This window comes from Scatophagus argus, chromosome 15 (assembly GCF_020382885.2).
Source record: "Scatophagus argus isolate fScaArg1 chromosome 15, fScaArg1.pri, whole genome shotgun sequence".
Taxonomy (NCBI): Eukaryota; Metazoa; Chordata; class Actinopteri; family Scatophagidae; genus Scatophagus; species Scatophagus argus.
Window position 1 is genome coordinate 4,718,344 of NC_058507.1, and position 18,650 is coordinate 4,736,993.

Genomic DNA, 18,650 nt, shown 5'->3' on the forward strand with positions numbered 1-18,650 from the left:
GGGAAAACAAAACGAGAAATCTCTGTCTCAAGGGATTAGTTTGTCAAATTAATCTTTCAATTCAGAAACAGAATTGAAAGACTTGTAGTCCCAGGTCAGATATACAACATCATTCTGTACCTGGACGTTTCGGTTGATGCTGATAGCGGGGTAATAGACGCCCTCTAAGCCTTCAAAAGCCACTGGACCCTGCTGCTCGTCATTGATGAGGAAGATAACGATCCCGCGTGAGAAGTCCAAGAGGACTCCTATTGTCGATCCTTTATTGATGCCACCGTCCGTCCTGCACGTTCACACAGAGAGAGAAATTTAATGAAGAGAGACTCACTCACATGAAGTAGGTGTCAGTACTGTGTTAGCAAAGGTAAAGAGTAACTGAACACATTTACTCAAGTACTGTTCTTCAGTACCGTTTGTAAGTGCTTGTGCTCAAGTGCATTTTGCTACTTTGTTCTTCTACTTCACTACATTTCAGAGGCAAATATTGTCCTTTTTAGTTACAGCTTATAAAATACACACATTGTAGATAAAACCAGTGGTTCTCGTGGCGATTCACCAGCAAAAGCTGTGCTGGGATCCCGAGTCATGTTTCAGATGTCTTACATTTTCTCTCTAAATGTCTCACATGGTTGCTTTTAAATAACTTCTTAAGTTGAAAATGGTACAATTATCCAAAGTTTCACATAAAAGCAAAAATTAATGTCCTAGAAATGAAAATAAATAAATAAATAAATACATCGGGAGCAGAACGTTCTTCTTCTTTCCAAAGCAGTGATCATCTTGGACTGTGAACAGCTTGATAAAACCATGGCCTTATATCAAGATGGACAACATGTCTCTACTTCCTCCCACTGTATAAAAGTGAAGCCAAAACATCACTGATATGAGTGCTGCCATCTTGCGCTGACTTGGAGTCACGGTCTGAACAGTGGGGATTGGGTGGTGGAGCTGCTGGATCAGACTCCCGTCCACACACCCATGTGTCCCAGTAGTGGACATCAGGGACAATCACTTACAAACTTTGATTCCTCACCTGTTGGTGTGTGAGTTGTTGTGCATGAACCAGGAGCGGTTGTTGTCCACATACATGGCCCAGGCCTTATCGTCCTTCCCCAGCATCACATCTTTCAGGACGTCACTCCGAGCGATCCCGAAGGCTGGGTCCGGGTGGTTGTCATAGCGGTCAATGGTCATTTCCCAGTAATGAACGCCACGGGAGAACGCAGAGTTACCCAAGACCACCCTGTCGTCATAGCTGTTGCACGTCACCGTTAGGTTGTCATTGGATAGGATGATGTCCGGGTGGGCGGAGGCTGGGTCAAAGGTGAACCAAGCAACTGCGCACATACACAGTTGCACACACTGTTTAGCATCAATAATATGGCTGACTGCAAGACCTGACACAATGATGGTGATATACAGAGGTGACATGAGTCTAGAGGCTGGAGGTTAGATGAGGTGAACTTGCACTGTAAAAATAACTTGAAATGAAACGATGAGAGTAAGAAGATTCACTCATGTTCATGTTCACACATGATTAACAACTCTAAGCATCATACTATTTAACTTAACCTCTAACTTAATCTTAATAATCTTTAATATCACGCCTGTGTCAGAAAGTCTGCAAATAATAACTGCTGTTTGTTTTCACCTGCTTGGAACACCAGATGGGTGGGGTTTGCTAATCATAAAACTGAGCTGATGAAGACCGTCTTCACTGGTAAATGTCCACCAATGTCCACGAAAACCTGACTCATACAGAAATTTTCACAGATGATGCGTTTGGTCGATGTTTGTGGTTTCCTCTTCTTCACTCTCTGACTTTCTCCTGAAACTTATGGCAACAGTACAGAAGGACTTTTATATGATTAAATTATAGATTTTGTTGGGTTTCCTCCAACAATTGGAAATATTTAGTTAATGTAAGCATACAACTCAGCAAAACAAAGTCTAGTCATTTTTAGACTTTTATAAGGTGTAAATTCTAAATATTATACCTTTAAGACCTTAGTAAATAAAGATATCATGGGGTCGTGTCTTTTTGCAATTTGGGTGAAGTTACCCTTTAACTGTGAGCTCTCACAAGCAGGCCAAACCAAATGCTACTATTTTTGCAAGCTGTTTGACTCAGGTTTGAATATATATATATATATATATAGTAACAAACTCTATACTCTACACAGGGAAACGTGGGAGTTTAACAGATGGACGCTTGTGCTTTACATGGGCTCCACTGCTTGTCCACATCTTACATTGGTGTCACCGCATGGTGTAAGGTTTCATTACATTTCTTATTTCCCACAGGAAATAAAACAAAGACATTTATTAGAAGCCCGTATTGAGTGTTTAATAAGTGAAGCCCACAGAGCAACAAACTGCCCTCCTGCTGGTGCGAGGGTGAAAATGAAGAAACAGGAAAATGGCCAGAAGGGGATTAGAGAGGAAACAGTCAGCAATGAGAGCCGTCCATACCTGTGCCTATAGACTGAATATCGCATGGAGGGAGTCCCGCTGAAATGTGAAATGAAGGGGGAGAGAAGAGAGGAAAAGGGGAAAAAGAAAAGAGGGCAGGAGGAGATTGTAGCGAAGCAGTGAAGCAGACAGTGTAGAGGGGTCGGGAGGGGTGGATGAGAGGGTAAAAACCAGGTTTGATCAGGGGAGCTGCTTCAACTCAGTGGCCGAAACGCCACAGAGGAGGTCCACCAAAACAAAGCCAAAGAGTTCCCAGGAACAGATCAGAGGAGACTTCAAAAGAACAGACTTGAAAACAAAGAGAAAGGAGAGGTATGACGGAGAATTTCACACTTTTCTGTCTGTCGGGGAGGAGGGATAAAAGTCTGGTCAGGGTGAAGGATGGCAGCACTCTGCAAAAAACACCGGAAACATGTGAGTGGTTGAATCTCTTTGGACGGCCCCCGACAGGTGCTCAGTGCTCTCTCTGCCAGGTAGGGAGACTGTCTGGTCCTTTCAGCTCCACTGATGGATGACAAGCTTCCCCATCTACACAGAGCAGCATTTAACTAATGGGAAAGCAAGCGCGTGGGTGGATTATACGCGAACCAGCTACAGGATGTATCTGGTTTAAAAGCTCAAACACACCCTCAAACAGAATTCACATCCTGACGCTGCTGCTTTTGGGTTAAAACCTTGCAACTGATATTTTGGAGCCTTTCACTGTTATTATGTTTGGGCTACATGAACGATAAAACAGGATGGGGAGGTTTGATGGCTCTCCTTTCAAACACATGATTACTCAGAATGTATGGTTTTCAATCTGAAGGGGGTTGGGGGTTGTGAGTAAGTTCTCTTTTTCCCAAAATTTCTCAGAAGTTGTCATTCTGAAGATGCAAGGCTTTAATCTGACAGCAACATTTTATTACTCTTAAGATCTGCTTGAGTTCAGCCAAGACTTATTTGCTGCTAACGAGCAGCAAAATCCACAGAAGAAGAAGCAGGAAATCGAGCCAAGACTCTTACAATTATTAGACCTGTGATTAAATAAACCTGTCCAGTTGTTTGCTGGAGCAACGGTCAGATTGTGTTTGCGATTCATCATAGCATAAAACAAACATAATATCAACAGAATTGTAACTGATACACTTTTTGAAAATCTGATCATGCAAAAAACATTTGTGTCAAACACCTTTGGGTAAGACACCTGAGCAAACTGGAAATAATGTGCATGGGATTTTTGAGGTCACCAATGATAAACGTATTTGTAGCTGATGATGAAATATGAGCTTTTTAATGTAAAAAACAATCTTAATACGAATCTCCTTGTGACAAAGACACATACTGTGTGTGACATTTTACAGTGTAAGAATAATCCTGTAGGCACTCGGCTGACTTACTGGTCAACTCAAGCTGTCCCTGCTGCTTCCAAAAGTGCTGTATACTGCAAATAAAGTTTGCTTTCTTAATCAGAAATATATGAAGGTGGCTGAGTTCAGCTCTGCCAGCGGAGAAGCACTAATAAGTCTGTTTCATCGGCAACACAGACTTGAGTCTTGGCTCTGGATTCTAAACAGACAGCTTTGTTCTAAACTCTGACGGGACCATTCAAGATCAGAGGACAAAATTAATGAATTCTGTTTTAAGAGGGTATTTTTCCTTAAATATGTATACGGTATACAGTATACAGTGTAAAGGTATAAGTAGTAGTAGGAGGAGATGATGCTTAACGTACTCTCAGAGGTCTGCATGATCAGTGTCTTGCTGTACTGGCCCACTCCACTGGCATTGAAGGCCTTCACTCTGGATTTGTACGTGCTGTTGAAGTGGAGCCCGTCCACCGTGCAGATGGTCTCTGTCCCCACATACACTTCCTGTAAAGACACACAGCGTTTCCTGTTAAGCTGGCGGATACATCAAGTGAGTAATCATGACACAGGACAGACAGTCATGCTGTTTTGAATTTTTTTAACCCAGCCGGCGCCGCTTCTGAAGGAGCGTCCCTTTTGGATTTGGCGACGAGTGTATGGAGTGAGAGTGTGAGTGTGTACAACTGAGCGTGGGCGATGCAGCCCACATTGGAGTATAAATAGACACGGAGACACAACTCGCCAAGCTCAGCGAGGCGTTGTGTTGGCGAGCCTCAGTGAGTCAGAGAGAAGAAGAGAAAACTTCCTGTGTGATTTGGAAAATAGATTTTTGGCAAAGTGCAGGTGGGCCTACACAGGTACAACACACAGTGATCTGAGTTCAGCTTCGGGTGATGCACACACAGGATGACAGCTTGTTCAGACTAAAAAACTGAAGAAAAATCGTGAAGTTGAATCAAAAAACATCACACAAAGTTCCAAAATGTGCTTTACTGTGAAGAAACATCTCCAAGCTTTAACACAATTTGGCATGGACTGCCTACCAATTAGCAGTTAGCGGATGCAGTTGGTGGATCTGTTGGCGGGCTGGATGTAAATGAGACCCCTCTTAAGGAACATTTGTAATGAATTAGAGAACGCAGAATGGGTTAGGGTTAGGGTGAAAGCAACAAAACTCAACAAAACTCAACAAAACTCAGAGAGTAAACCGGCTTCAGGTCAGTGGCTGCTTTTTCTAAATTAAAACACTGGACGCCTCCACAGACAGCTGGACCATTCACATCACACAGGGAGTGTTTAGCTGATGCTCTGAGACTACAGGAGGCAAACTGCGGTCCCATTTCAGCCTCCTCACAAAGCACTAAAGTGGACAGGGTCATCTGTTTACACCGGTTACTGCAGCATGCGTGTGCAGGTAGCATGAAAGCCAAATCAGACCACTTTAATTAAGCTGCACAAGCTGTTTGGAGAATCACATGGGCATGTTGTGCTATTTTGAGAGCTACGAAAAGCTGACAACAGTTTGAGAAAAGGCTGAGATTAAAATATGGGAATTACAGTAAATTGGAGTTTTAGTGTTTCGTGGCTCTATTAAAGGCTTAAACCCGACGAGTTTATTCAGGGTTGGTGGTATTGGACCCTTTGCCCGTATGGCCGTTGTACTTCCCTGCAGCAAATAACAATTATTAATAATGACATAACTAATTAACATAACAACTGAAAGCTTCTGAGTGCAGCAGCTGTTCTGACAGTGTTTAATACAGGTGAGAGGGTTCGAACTGAAACTCCACAAGCAGGACTGAACAGCTTCCTGCAGCACAAAGCACTGTAGAAACAATCCCCATTTTTAGACTTAATTAAATTAAGTCTTTCTTTTCAATGATTTTTAAGATTTTTCAAGGCCTGCAGATAGCACTTTCAGCATTTACTCTCAGAATAGTTTCTGATAATATGAAAAAAGTCTCCTTTCCTTTAGGCTCTAATGATGAAGGCTTTTTTTCTCCACCAGTAAACATCATAATCTTATTTCCCTCTGTGTGTAAAAGACTCATTTGTTTCCCACTCACAGAGCAGGAATGCAACAATAAAAAAGTTTATTTAAAATAGTCAGCAGGGAGCTTCATCAGAAAGTTTAAGATCACTTGCAGAAAGTGAAAAGATCTCCCAGACTGATTGTTATGCGAGTCAACAAGCCCACAGTGCTGGACAGGTTTAGAGGTCGCACACAGATATCCTCTCCCATTGTACCGAAGGTATTGTTCAGGAGGTTTACGTTGCCATTATAACAAAGCGGAGGCCTCAGTGTACAGAAGACGAGGGAGGGTCTTGGGGTGGATGGATTACATGGTGAACCTGTGAGAAGGTAAGAATGCTGCTTTGATCCCAGATCACACTTCCTGTGGGATCATCTCAGCTGACAGCTGCTTTGCAGACCCTTTCTCCTAGCACCGTGTCATTCAATGCCTCACTACGGCGTGTCACATGACCTGCTCTCATATCACTCAGAGCTCAGCACGGCTATCACACTTTGTCTTGAGGGATTTCAGTGACAAAGCGTTGCTTTCAAATTCCCCTGGCTGAGCTGGTGTCCTCCCTGGCACCAAATGAAGGGGTCTTTGTTGAGACGGAGGGGGGCTTCTGTTCTGTAAAAGTCAATTCTTACTGTAGCTGCTCCTGTTTTTTTACTTCTACTTCTTACTTTTTTTAACTTATCGTGTAATCTAAATGTAAATCCCACAAAAACTCCTCCTGCTGGGGTTTTATAAGTAAAAGTCCCGTCTGTCTTCTGTTAAAGTCGACGCACAAGTCGTTAATCAGTGGAGTCAAAAGAGTACCTGCAGAGGGTAAACCTACCCTGAACGGCCCCCCGTTTCCATCGTCCAGCTCCAGGATGTATCCGTCCACGGCGATGGTGGAGAGCGGTGGCTGTTTCCATGACAACGTGGCGCTGTTGTTCTGAGTGCAGCATTCCTCCAGCTGGAGCATAGGAGCAGCTGGGACTGAGGAGGGGAGAAACCAGGCTGGATTACAGCCGACTGAGATAAGAAACGACTCACACTCACTACCTTGACTCTGTACTGCACAAAGATCTGTTCAATATTTATCAGTTCATAATGCATTAATCAAAGGCTTCTGAGTCATGAAAATAAACACAACCAAACCTCCATGTCCTTTTGAGTAATTTACATTTTACCAAACACCTTGAGTATGTCAGTGATATCACACTGTGTAAAGCAGGTACGTAATTGCAAAAATCAAAACAAATGTGCATGCATTGACCAAGTCCCTAAACTCTGACTGCTTCTGAATACATTTTTATGTTTACTTGTGAAATGATTTGTGATTTTGAAAGGAAAAGCTGCCCCTAAAGAACCGAGGTCAACAATGTAGTTTAGTTAATTTAGTTAACTCTGCAGGTACATTATTGTGATTTTTCTTGACAGCAGTCAGTCTGACTACAGAGCAGCTCTTTCACAGGCTGGTAGAGATTTAAAAACACTTCAGGAGAGAAGACATCAGCTCTCAAGAAGGCTCGAACTTGCCTCTCAGAGTTTTAAAAAAAGACTCCTTCTGTGATGTGCTCTCCTCTCATCCACTCCTGTGTAATCTCTGCCCATTATCTCCTCTCCTGTTACCTTTCATCTGAACAAAGTCCAGCTGGTGGATCGTCTGCAGGAGGGGTCCGCTGTCCAGAGTGAGGTCAAAGTCGCTGGTCATCCTGGGGGTGAGTGTTCCCTTCCCCCACTGGCCCTCGGTCATGTGGACCCTCCGGATCAAAGCGTCGGAGATCTGAGAACAACAATGGAGAAATTGATTCACAGCTAAAACACTAGCTTTACAATCTGTAACGACAAACGACAGCCTTCATCATCAGAGCCTCAAGGAAACTCCTGGTCAGCATTCAAAGAAGCTCTTTCTTCAAGGAAAAAAACATTGTTGGCAAATTTAGTACCATTTATACTCCAAGGAAATTAACAGGAAATTATTAGGAAACCATTAATGTTATATATATATATATATATATATATATAATGTAACCCATGTGACTTGTAGTGTGCCCATAGCCACTTATCACGATATTGTCATATATAAATCTGGGTGTTGTCTGCATAAAAGATATTTTGTTATTTTTTTCAATCAGTGAGAGCATGAAGATGCTGAACAGAGGAGGTTAGAGGATGTAGTCTTGGGTCACATACAAAATTAAACTCAGTTTCTGGGCATTGTTTATAGTGATAACAAAGGAAATCACTCGTTGGTTGAGGTGGTCACAACTCGTAGCCACACACAAACACAGATGAGAGGTTTTAAGTCAAAATTGTATCCTCTTTAGAGGTTATGAGCTAAAAAAGCTTGCAAACATTTTCCATTCTCCTCCACTTCCCTAATTGTCACATGAGGCATGAAAACATGAGCGCTGTAGCTTCTAGACGTGACTTGAATTGTGATGCATCTTTACCTGCAGGAAACCACTGGGGTCATTCTCCTTGATGACCTCCAGACAGTACTCCATCAACCCCGTGGTCTGACGTAGCTTCACCGTGCAGTGGGAGATCTGATCCCGAACCACCTGGATAAAAAAAAAAAAAAAAAGTTTTTTTTTTTAAAAAAGAGGGATCGTGGAAAAGAGGAAGCGAAATGAAGAAACAGCCATGGAGAGGAACTGAGTTTTGCACGTATAGCACACCTATACAACACCAGCGAGCATACAGAAGTTAATCATATGTTAATCAGCGCCCTTTTCCGGTAATCACTCTGTTGTGGAACATGAATAAAATGGGCAAATATGGTTTAATAAAGTGTACGAGTGCTGTAGAGTATAAATAGAGCAGGAACCGAAGAGGAAAGGGAAAAACCGAAGAGAAGTTAGAGGGGAGTAAACAAAGTGTTGATAAATGAGGGGCGAAGAAAGACAAAATCAAAGAGAAGACAAAGAGATGCAGGAAGAACTTGAGACAACAAAAAAATGGCAACACTGAAAAGGACAGAACAGAACAGAACACACAGATTAAACAAGGCTGTTAACGGGTGAAGAGGATGAGGCGACCACGAGGAACACGGATAGTGAGCTTAACACCAGGACTATTGAAGTGACCCATTGATTTTTTCTTCTTTTTGAGACACAGATTGAGGGAGGAAGACGAGGCTGAAGGGACATCGGCAGTTGATGCCGTTATTGACGTTAGCGGAAGGAAAGTGACATTTTGTTTTCACACGCTGGCCGGGCAAACAGCATCGTTAGCATCACCGGTTACATCAGATACCCCAGAGGCTCTAAAATATTTTTTCTGTCCATCTGGGGAGCTACACTTCAATCTAAACCTAAAATCAAAATCAAAACATGCACACATTTTTTTTTTTGCAAGCAGAAACACTCAGAAAAAACATTCGACGTCTAAAAAAAATCAGTCTGGCACAAAAAACGAATGTGATTTCTATTGCTGCCTCCCCAGTATTCATAATTTATCCTCCCACAACGTGATCTGAATACGAGGGAACAGTTTTAAATTGATTACGTAGCCCTCCTTATCGCACATACAAGATATTTGATCGACGTGACTGGGGAGATTCCCTCTGACACTACCGATGTCCACAGAGCCTCCTCACAGCAGTGAGAAATAAATGGAGGTGCTGGACCGAGAGTTGCTAGGTAACAGAAACTGCTGCTATCCAAGGGGCTGAACAGAGAGGAAAATCCTTTCTGCAGCCACTCCGAGACTGACAGAACACATGAAGATGATTTACTGATGACTGCAGCCACACTGCATCAAGATGCAAATATTACACCACTGACACGCAGGAAACAGCAAAGACTCTCATGTAGTTACAGCTCTGTAAGCATACAGTATGCAGGGTTACACACTCACACAGAGAAAGCTTGAACACAACCCCTGTTCAAAAAGTATTCAGACACACCTCTTTATTATTGAATTCAGGTGTGGTGTGGGCTGTTTTTCAGGGTTTGGCTCGGTGTGAAGTGAAGGGAAATCTTAATGCTTCAGCATACCAAGACATTTTGGACAATGCTATGCTTCCAACTTTGTGGCAACAGTTTGTTGAAGGCCCTTTTCTATTCCAGCATGACTGTGCCTCAGTGCACAAAGCAAAGCTCCATAAAGACATGGTTGGATGAGTTTGGTGTGGAAGAACTTGACTGGCCCACACAGAGTCCTGACCTCAACCCCATCCAACACCTTTGGGATGAACTGGAACAGAGATTGTGAGCCAGGCCTTTTGGTCCACTGCCTTTTGGTCAGTGTCTGAGCTCACAAAAGCTCTACTGCATGAATGGAAAACAAATCCTATACAGAAACACTCAGATCTTGTGGAAAGCCTTCACAGAAGAGTGGAAGCTGTTAGAGCTGCAAAATTATCTGCATATTTAGAATGTGATGTTGTTAAAAGTCCCTGTTGGTGTAATGGTCTGATGTCCCATTACTTTTGTCCACATAATATCATTTGATTTGTCCTCTGCGTAGCATCAAGTATTTGTGGGCAATTTTGACACTTTATCACAGTATAACTACACAGATGAGACTGTCGATTTTTGGCTGATAAACACTTCAATATACTTTACTACATTTGACTCAAAACCTTCCGTTCCCTGTTCAGTTTGTTGGGGCAGCTGAAAACCATTTTAAGTGACCTTGTGCGCCTTCAGGCAAACTTCACAAAAACGCTTTCAGAAAGAGGATTTTACAGTTCGGAGCCACTGAAGACCCTTCATCTCCTCTTCTTCGGCCTTTTCTGCTGCAAAGTGTGCAAATAATCTCATACTCAGTCACAGAGTCTGGAACACCATTTGTTTTGACCTCCTTCATTCTGCCAAAATATCTGCGGTTATGCATCCCCTCTGGCTACAACTTAGCTCAGCTTTGGTCCATTTGCTGTAAGACAACGTGAACTCAAATGAACCAAACATAAAAATGCAACTTCTCCTGCAAGGTTCACACTAAACAGAACAAATTGTAGGTCAGACTGCGCTCCAAGAGGATTAAATATTAACCGCAAACAGAATATTTTCAAGCAAATAAACATTTACAGAAATTCATCTAATCGTATTCTAATTATTCCCCCTTCTTAGTGCTGCAATCAGCCGGACGAGGGCCGCGTTTCACCTCTCTTCCCATACAGCGAGAGGAGATTTCACTCCAGCTCTGATGATTGAGTCTATATTTCCTCTGGCTGAGGGCCAAACCCTCCCTGCTGTGTCAGGCCTGGAACATCCACACTCCTGCAGTGGTCTGGCATCGCTCCAGGACGAGTTTCTCACTGCTGTTTCTGCCTGTTAAACAATCAGACTTGCTGTCCCTCCTCTGTACGCGGCTGGAATCACAATCTTTTAATTCACACAGTACAATACATAAGCATTTTACTTAAGTCTGTGGAGATATGCGGTGGCCCTTCCCTTTTTCTTTTACTCTCAGCTTCGACCCTCGCTGCTGCTTACTGAGCGGCCTCTCTCGAGCACTCCTGTCATCTATCCCGAAATCTGCTTTACATCAGCGTCAGAATAACACATAAGAGCTGCCACCGGCCACCAGCTGATGGGTAGATAATCAGCAGAGCGAAGATTCACGCATCTGAATCTAACGCAGAATGAAAGGACAGCGGCAGCTTGAGGTGGGATGGAGAAGAGAAAACGAGAGGAGCGGATTGGAGGTGGAGGGCAGAGCCAGCTGGGTAAGTGGGCCACAGTTTGAGACATGAGCTCTCACACATATGTGGCTGTCATAGTGATTAAGCACGTCGTCATACAGGGTCACCGGGTGCCAGGAGTGCTGCAACATACTGTAATGTGTCCCTTTAAAGCTGGTTTTCGTTACGTTTCTTCATCCCCCTAAGTGAGAAATTAATTCTCAGAGTCATTAAAGCATCTTGTTGAAAAGGAGCTGCTAACATCACCTGAAAATGTTTTTATGACAAGGGAGGGGGGGGGGGCACTGGAAACAAGCTGTAAACACAATACTGACATCAATATTTAAATTGATGTGGTAAACTTGTTAACGCTTGGTGATGTCCAACATTGATTCATTTTTAGCCCACGTTTTGGTCTCCACCAACTATCTGTCCTTTAGCGGCTCAAAGCTCCAGTATGTCCATCAGCTAGTCGCTAACTGTGTCTGCCCATCTCTATGAGAGCGAGTTACCCAAAACAGCACGTTTGAAAAAAAATGCTCCCCCCCTCCATCAGCCGGCTGATGTGCCCTTGAGCAAGGCACCTAACCCCCCAATATGCTCCCCAGGCGCTTGATGCTGCTCACTGCTCCTGTGTGTTTCACTGCATGTAATTTGCCGGGTGTTGCATGTGTGTGTTCAACTAAGGATGGGTCAAATGCAGAAGACGAATTCAGTGTGTGTATGTAAACATATATATACTGTCAATAAAGCTGATTCTTCTCTTCTTCCCTCTTCTCTTATCCAGTTTCACATCAGGTGCACATGTTGCTCGAGTCTGCAGGTGGAATAAACGACCCTCCCCTATCGGTTTCTGTGGTGATTATTAGGCCACTGCGGCACTTTTGGCCTTGTGTGACTGCAGTCTCCTAACCAGCAGCACAGGCTGGCATACAGTCAGCCACGGCATAAAGGTCTGAAATTATGGAAGTGCGTGAAAATGATTTAATGATACCAACATACTGTGGATTGAAGTAGAAACACAGTGGGAGGAGGAAGGCAGAGCTGTGACGCAGAGAAAAGAGGGGTTAGACCGGGTGAAAGAGGCAAAGGAAGGCGAAAGATGGGAATGACAGAGGGAGAGAAAGACGAGAAGGGAGGCAAAAGAGGAGAGGAAGAAAAATGGTTAAGGAAAGAGAGAGCGTGAAAGACGAGCAGGAAGGCAAAGGAAATACAAGGGAGGCTGTGATGGGAATCAAAGTGCTCAAGGATGAAAGGGAGGGTGAATAAAGGGATGGAAATCACTCCCAGCTTTGTCCCGCATGTTCCACGCCGCAGTGATGGTCAGAGGAAGTGACAAGCGCCACCTCCACAGACCCTCAGCTGCCAGCGAGGATCAAGGCGCCGCCTACTCTGCGTCAGCGGGGCTCTTACTCAGTCGGACGCATTGAAAACACGACCGGAGCTTCACGTTCTTAAAGTAAACACGAGATATTCTGTAATAAATGAAAACAGGTGAAGGGGTCAAAATGACAGCTGCTGTACTATTTTCATTGTTGATTGTTAGTTATTACTTTAGTGAATTGCTGAATCATCTGTAAAATGTCAGGAAATCATGAGAGACCAAGGTGACTCAATTTTTAGTTCAATAAACGGCTTGAATGATTAGAGTTGATTTGATGAACAATTAGTTGATAAGTCAGTAGACAGAACAATAATCAGCAACCATTTCAGCCATTTTTTCTCATAAAAAAAATAATAAATCTGTGAAAATGATCTCATTTTATCTGTTTTTGCTGAACTGATTTTGGACTGTTGGTCAGACAAAATGAGACAAACTGGAGTGGACACTGTTTGTAATTTTATGACATCTTTAAACTCCGGAATTTACTGATTAAATGAGACAAGAAGCGGCAGCTTAATCAGTGGCGAAAATATTAAAGTTGTTGGTGAGCCTCCTGGTGAAAGATTGAGCATTTTACAAAGAGAATACTGATGAACAACACCCTGACGGTGACTTCGGCAGCAGGCTTAATATTTCATGCTCATCCTCGCTGCTGCGGATCCCACTGCAGCAATAAAAACTGTCATTCACAGTGGGAGAATTAATCGTTCAGTATACGCCTCCAGTGTTCTTTACTCTTTCCTGACTTCATCTCTCAGCTGCTGTACAGTCCAAACTGTTTCCCATGTTTGAGCGCCTGAAAGTCTGGGGGGACCCTGGGGAGCAGGGATCCCCTGGAGCAGCAGGCTTAGTCAGGCAGTAAGGAGTCAACAAAGAGGTTGGCGAATCACTCCGGTGGAAATAAAAATATCCTCAGCGCAGCTGTGCTCATTAAACAACCTGGACTGGGTGTCCAGAGGACGAAGCATCCGGTGGCAAACTTCAGAGCAGGAGAGCCTGACTGACTCTGTGTTTCTGTAATCAGAAGAATCCCTCATCGATTCACTGCTGACTCTGTGAGCTTGAATCTCCCACGTGAAGTACAGCGACAGGCACTGACAGCAGATTACATTAAAACTTTATTCCATTATCATAAAGACCGGAGACAATGAACAGCCAGTCTGACTCTGACTATCACCACCTCTAAAGCTTAAATTAACATGTTATATCTTAGCTCTTAGCTCCCTCTGCTTGGTGTTAAACGTAATAAGCGCATTACCCAAACTACTCTCTTGTCCCTAAAAGACTCTTGTTGTGGGTGCATTCAAGTGATTGTGAAAAGCTCAGACTTTTGAGACCTGAGAGTCGGCAGCAGAACTACAACTTTACAATGCATGAAAAGTCAGAAGCCACATGTTCTCTCCACAGCGTCCATGTGGCCTAATTGTTACTATAATGTGCTTGATTTTCATCAACGGGACAGTTTGTGAATCCAGAGCTGCTGGATGTAAGTTTCCAACACTGAATGCACAATCTCTGCTCTTTGTGGCAAACTTTTAACACAAAAAGGAAGCCTGTAAAAAGTGCTCTATGATGGATGATCAACTGAACAAATTTTACTTCTTTGGGAGGTGATTTCCATATGGCACTGACATAAAGTGAGAAAAATGTCTTCCTCAAAGAAAGAAAATTGGAAGAAAAAAAAAAGGAAAACTGCCACCAGTGTAAGACTGAGTGTGCAATTTTCAGTCGGCTACGAGCCGAGCTGTGGTACATCATGTCCTCCGTATTATGTAGACTTGAAGTGGAGGCTGTTACATCTCTCAGTTCAATTGTTTTTCTATAAAAATATTTTAGAAAAAGTATCAGGCCCATCAGAATTACATATCGGTAGAAACAACGACTTACAAATTTTACAAAAAGGATTAAATTAATGAACAAATGTGCGGATGTTGGAGTGAGACTGAAGTGCGGGAGCTTTCATAGTGTGACAAATTGCCGTCAAATTGCCCTACGCCTCTTCCATCTGTCAACAAGCACACAGGTCAGTCCTCCTGAAAAAATGACCCTGACTCATGTTATTAAGGACTACTTTTCGCCTCCGCGGCTTCAAACAAACACAACATGTCCCTGTCGCCATGGCGACCGGGCTTCAGCATCAGCGTGCAGGACCGGAGGAGAGCAGTGGGTGACTCTGCGGGAGATGCCAAAATCAGCTGCGACAGCCTCTGTCACAATTCGTTTTAATTGACTTTAAGTTCCCTGTGCCTTTTTCTGGTGAGAGCCTCATGTGACCGACTCAGCGGGATTAATCAGGGCGCTTCATTAGCGTCTTAATTGGACACAAATAAAATGCATAGCTGGCATTTTGTTTTATGCAACAATCTGCTTTTCATATGGAAATAAATCCTATCTGAGACGCTACATCTGGAACACACACAAAGGACTACATTACCATCGGGACAGAAATGTGTCTCATTCGATTACAGCTGCGGGATGACCTCAGCCACTGAGCCACATGTTAATGAAGAAGAAAACATCCCACTGACTGGCCATGTCAGAGGAGCTCCAATTACTGGAGGTGGACTCCAGAAAACAAACGGCGCTTCCAGTGATCCCTACCCTTCCCTCCCCTTTTTGTCAGGCTGATATCTACCTCAAGTGAGCCCTCCAGGAGCAAATGAGAAACACAGAACAGAGCGTCTTGCATCACTGACTCCATGGGAAACTCTTATGATGGAAGCAGCGTCCCCGAGCCAGTGAGAAGCACAGACTAACACGAGGGCTCGATGCTGAAAATGTGAGCAGATTGTCAGAGCTGTGATGGAGAAATGTGACCGTCCGGCTTTAAGACTCAGTGAGCGACACACGACGCGACGGGAGGGAACAGATCTGCACTGATGCACATTAAAATTCCTCCATCCTAAAGGTGTGAACGCGTCCAGAGCTTCTCTGCTGCTTGGTAAACATCCATCCATCACTCAACAGCTATCAGTCATTAACAGATGAGGTTTTGTGCTCACGATGCACCTAAACCCAGTCTGCAGCCCTGCAATGTCACAGTTTCAGAGCTCGCAGGTCCAGCTTGTGCCACCTGTGGTCAATAAAAGAAGCGAGCGCGGCAGTTTATTAAAATATGTGGCTGTGTGTTTCAACTACAGGCAGAAAAATGTCATGTCTGCCATGCTTTTGACACTGGTGACACTGCAGACGATGACTGAAACAGCTGCAGCTTATGCGGCTGCTGTGAGAGCGAGAGGTTTTATATTTTAAAGTGTAAAATGTGTATAGGAGTTTTGTTAACCAGAGAATATTTTCAGCTAAATCCTGCAGGGAAAACACAATGTTCAGAGTGTCTTTATGCCACAGAGTAGATTCAGTAGGAAATCAGAGGATTCGTGGACATGGGCATGAATTGTCCATTTTGTTCGTGTCAGGATGAGTTAAAATTGAAAAATTTGTTTTGAATGTCATCAGTGTTTCACAAACTGATGTTTAATAACACAAAATCACAATCTTTCCCAACCTCAACCAAAGTGAATCCCATTAAATGTTGAATTAAACGGCTGTTTCACAAACCCAACAGACACTTAATTCCTTTTTTGCTGAGAGTTGAGAACATTGACACCAATCTCATGTTTGTAAACCAGCCATTAAACTCCAGCCTGCAGCCGGTTAGCTTAGCTTAGCATGAAGACTGCAAACAGCACCTCCAATAACACATTAAATCAGGTTTGTTTTCTTAATACAAACACATGTAACTTGTAAAATGACATGTTCTGGTTTTAGAGGGCTTTTGTTTCATGTTTTTCGGTCTCGAGCAGTAACTTCCTGAGTCTCTGGTTTATTCTGAGGCAAACTCATGGTGATAAAAAAGGAGGACGAGGAGAGATCAAGCGCGTTCACCCAAACGCTGAACTTCTGCTTTAATGTTAAGCCTGGTTCAAGACAAATTCAGTCGTAAACCCCTCAAAAGACAACACGCAGAAAAAAAGCTTTTAAAAACGTCATTTAAGACACTAGAAGCTATAACCTCAAGTGATCAAGTGATGGCAAGTGATCGAGCGGGCTCCTTCTGTGGTGAATTAGACAGGAATGAAATGAGTTTTTCAATTTGTGTGTGACTTATGAGGCACATCCACGACAAGCTTCACGTCACCAGTATTTTATATGTGGAGGAAACACGGGAACACGCGTTTGTCTGCGCGTAAGCGTGAGAGCGCGTTGTCGAGCAGGCCGTGTTTCTCAAAAACACCTACATGTGTGAAACCTTGATTCTACAGCGCGTCCGAGCGTGAAATTGGATGCTGTACAGCACAAATGCATCTCTCCTCCCTCCTCCTCCTCCTCCTCCCTCCCCCTCCTCCTCCTCCTCCCTCCCCCTCCTCTTCCTCTTCCGACTCTCAGTTATGTCCCCTGTTCAGTGCGTATGATGGTTTAAAGACTAATGTGGCACTTTATGTCTCTTAAATCACCGGAGTCGAGCTTCATCTGTCAAGGATCTCCTGATCTATCTTCTTCATGCCAACATATAATCAAAATATGTGCATTTTTTTAAAAAAAAGTTTGTCTAATTTCTGTGCCGAATCTTAAACCTGCAAGGAGAAAATCCTCCAAATGCAGAAATAACTTAATTTCATAATTTAAGAAACCATTTGAGAGAAATTACATATCAGTCACACATTTTTAGTCAATTTAACTACAATAACACGCATTTGACATTACAGCCGTCAGTTTTTAAAACATACCATTAATCTTTAGATTAATTTCCATCCTGCCAGGTGCTAATTGCATTCAGTTCAGTTCAGTCAGCGGAGACGGTGTGGAAGTGATTTTCTTTCCACCACGGCAACAGCCAAACCTTACCTAAAATATCTAATTCTAATGCCTTTATTTTTATCTAATTTATGTTATTGTTCATACTGCCATATTCACGTGACCCTTCTGCTTATATTTTGCCTCTCTTGGTTTGACTTTCCAATAACGTGCTGCTTCTTGTGAACGAACATGCCGCACCAAAGTGTCTGCTCACTCACCTTCAGTTTGTGTTCGTGCTCTTTGTTCACTCGAGCCAACAGCTGGGCCTTGCGTCGATTCAAGGCGTCGATGAGGGCGTCGCACTGCGCCACCAGACAGGCCTCAAACTCCACTCCGTTCTCCTGCAAGACAACAGGAAAGAAAAAAAAAACAAACAAAAGATTTATATTACTTGTGATGTCTGCTTTTAGAAGATGAGTAACATGATGGAAAGATGGCTTATTTGGATTCGGTCCATCCTAAAACGAGACGAGTTCATATGAAAATGTGGGATTCTCGAGCCACCATCACCATGAGGCGTCAGCAGCGTGGGGTGACCGAGTACGGACAGTTACGCCAAGCAGTGTTTGCTTTCACACATCCCAAATTCCCACAGTGTTCTCCCAGGAGCATCATCTTCCTGTGTGACGAGCATCAACGAAGGCATTTAATCCCACCCCTCCTCCTCCTCCTCCTTCGCCTCCGCCTCCACTAATCAGCCTCTTAAGATGACCACAGCTTTGTCTGCACACACAGTAGCAGGTTTAAAATGTATTCCAGGTCAATGTATGGTGGTTACATTAAGTACATTTGAAGTGGAGGACATTTTCTCTAAAACCACTCACACTTTTCAAAGAGCAGCAGAGAAATGCACAAATATGAAACCTTTATATCATAAGTCTGCTTTAGTACAACTTCAGATGCTATACAGACCCATGACTTAACCGAGTATCCTTCAGATTTTAACAAACCATAATGTGAGCTTCCACTTGTCATATGTTGGAGGCTGGACAACAAACACACTCCTGGTC

At 43.3% G+C, this 18,650-nt stretch overlaps 1 protein-coding gene across 2 annotated transcripts in view; it reads right to left on the bottom strand.

Annotated features, from left to right (window-relative positions):
* Positions 1 to 18,650, bottom strand: part of trim9 (tripartite motif containing 9) — a 36,158-nt gene that overhangs the window by 4,862 nt on the left and 12,646 nt on the right. The window contains exons 3-10 of one of the 2 annotated variants that reach the window (XM_046412801.1): positions 17,859 to 17,981; positions 8,281 to 8,391; positions 7,457 to 7,610; positions 6,675 to 6,820; positions 4,187 to 4,325; positions 2,473 to 2,511; positions 1,034 to 1,337; positions 121 to 283 (exon numbers count right to left, since the gene is read on the bottom strand). In XM_046412801.1, coding sequence (XP_046268757.1) covers positions 121 to 283; positions 1,034 to 1,337; positions 2,473 to 2,511; positions 4,187 to 4,325; positions 6,675 to 6,820; positions 7,457 to 7,610; positions 8,281 to 8,391; positions 17,859 to 17,981 — 1,179 coding nt within the window. The remainder of the gene's footprint in view (positions 1 to 120; positions 284 to 1,033; positions 1,338 to 2,472; positions 2,512 to 4,186; positions 4,326 to 6,674; positions 6,821 to 7,456; positions 7,611 to 8,280; positions 8,392 to 17,858; positions 17,982 to 18,650) is intronic. The other variant, XM_046412800.1, reaches the window with a different exon arrangement.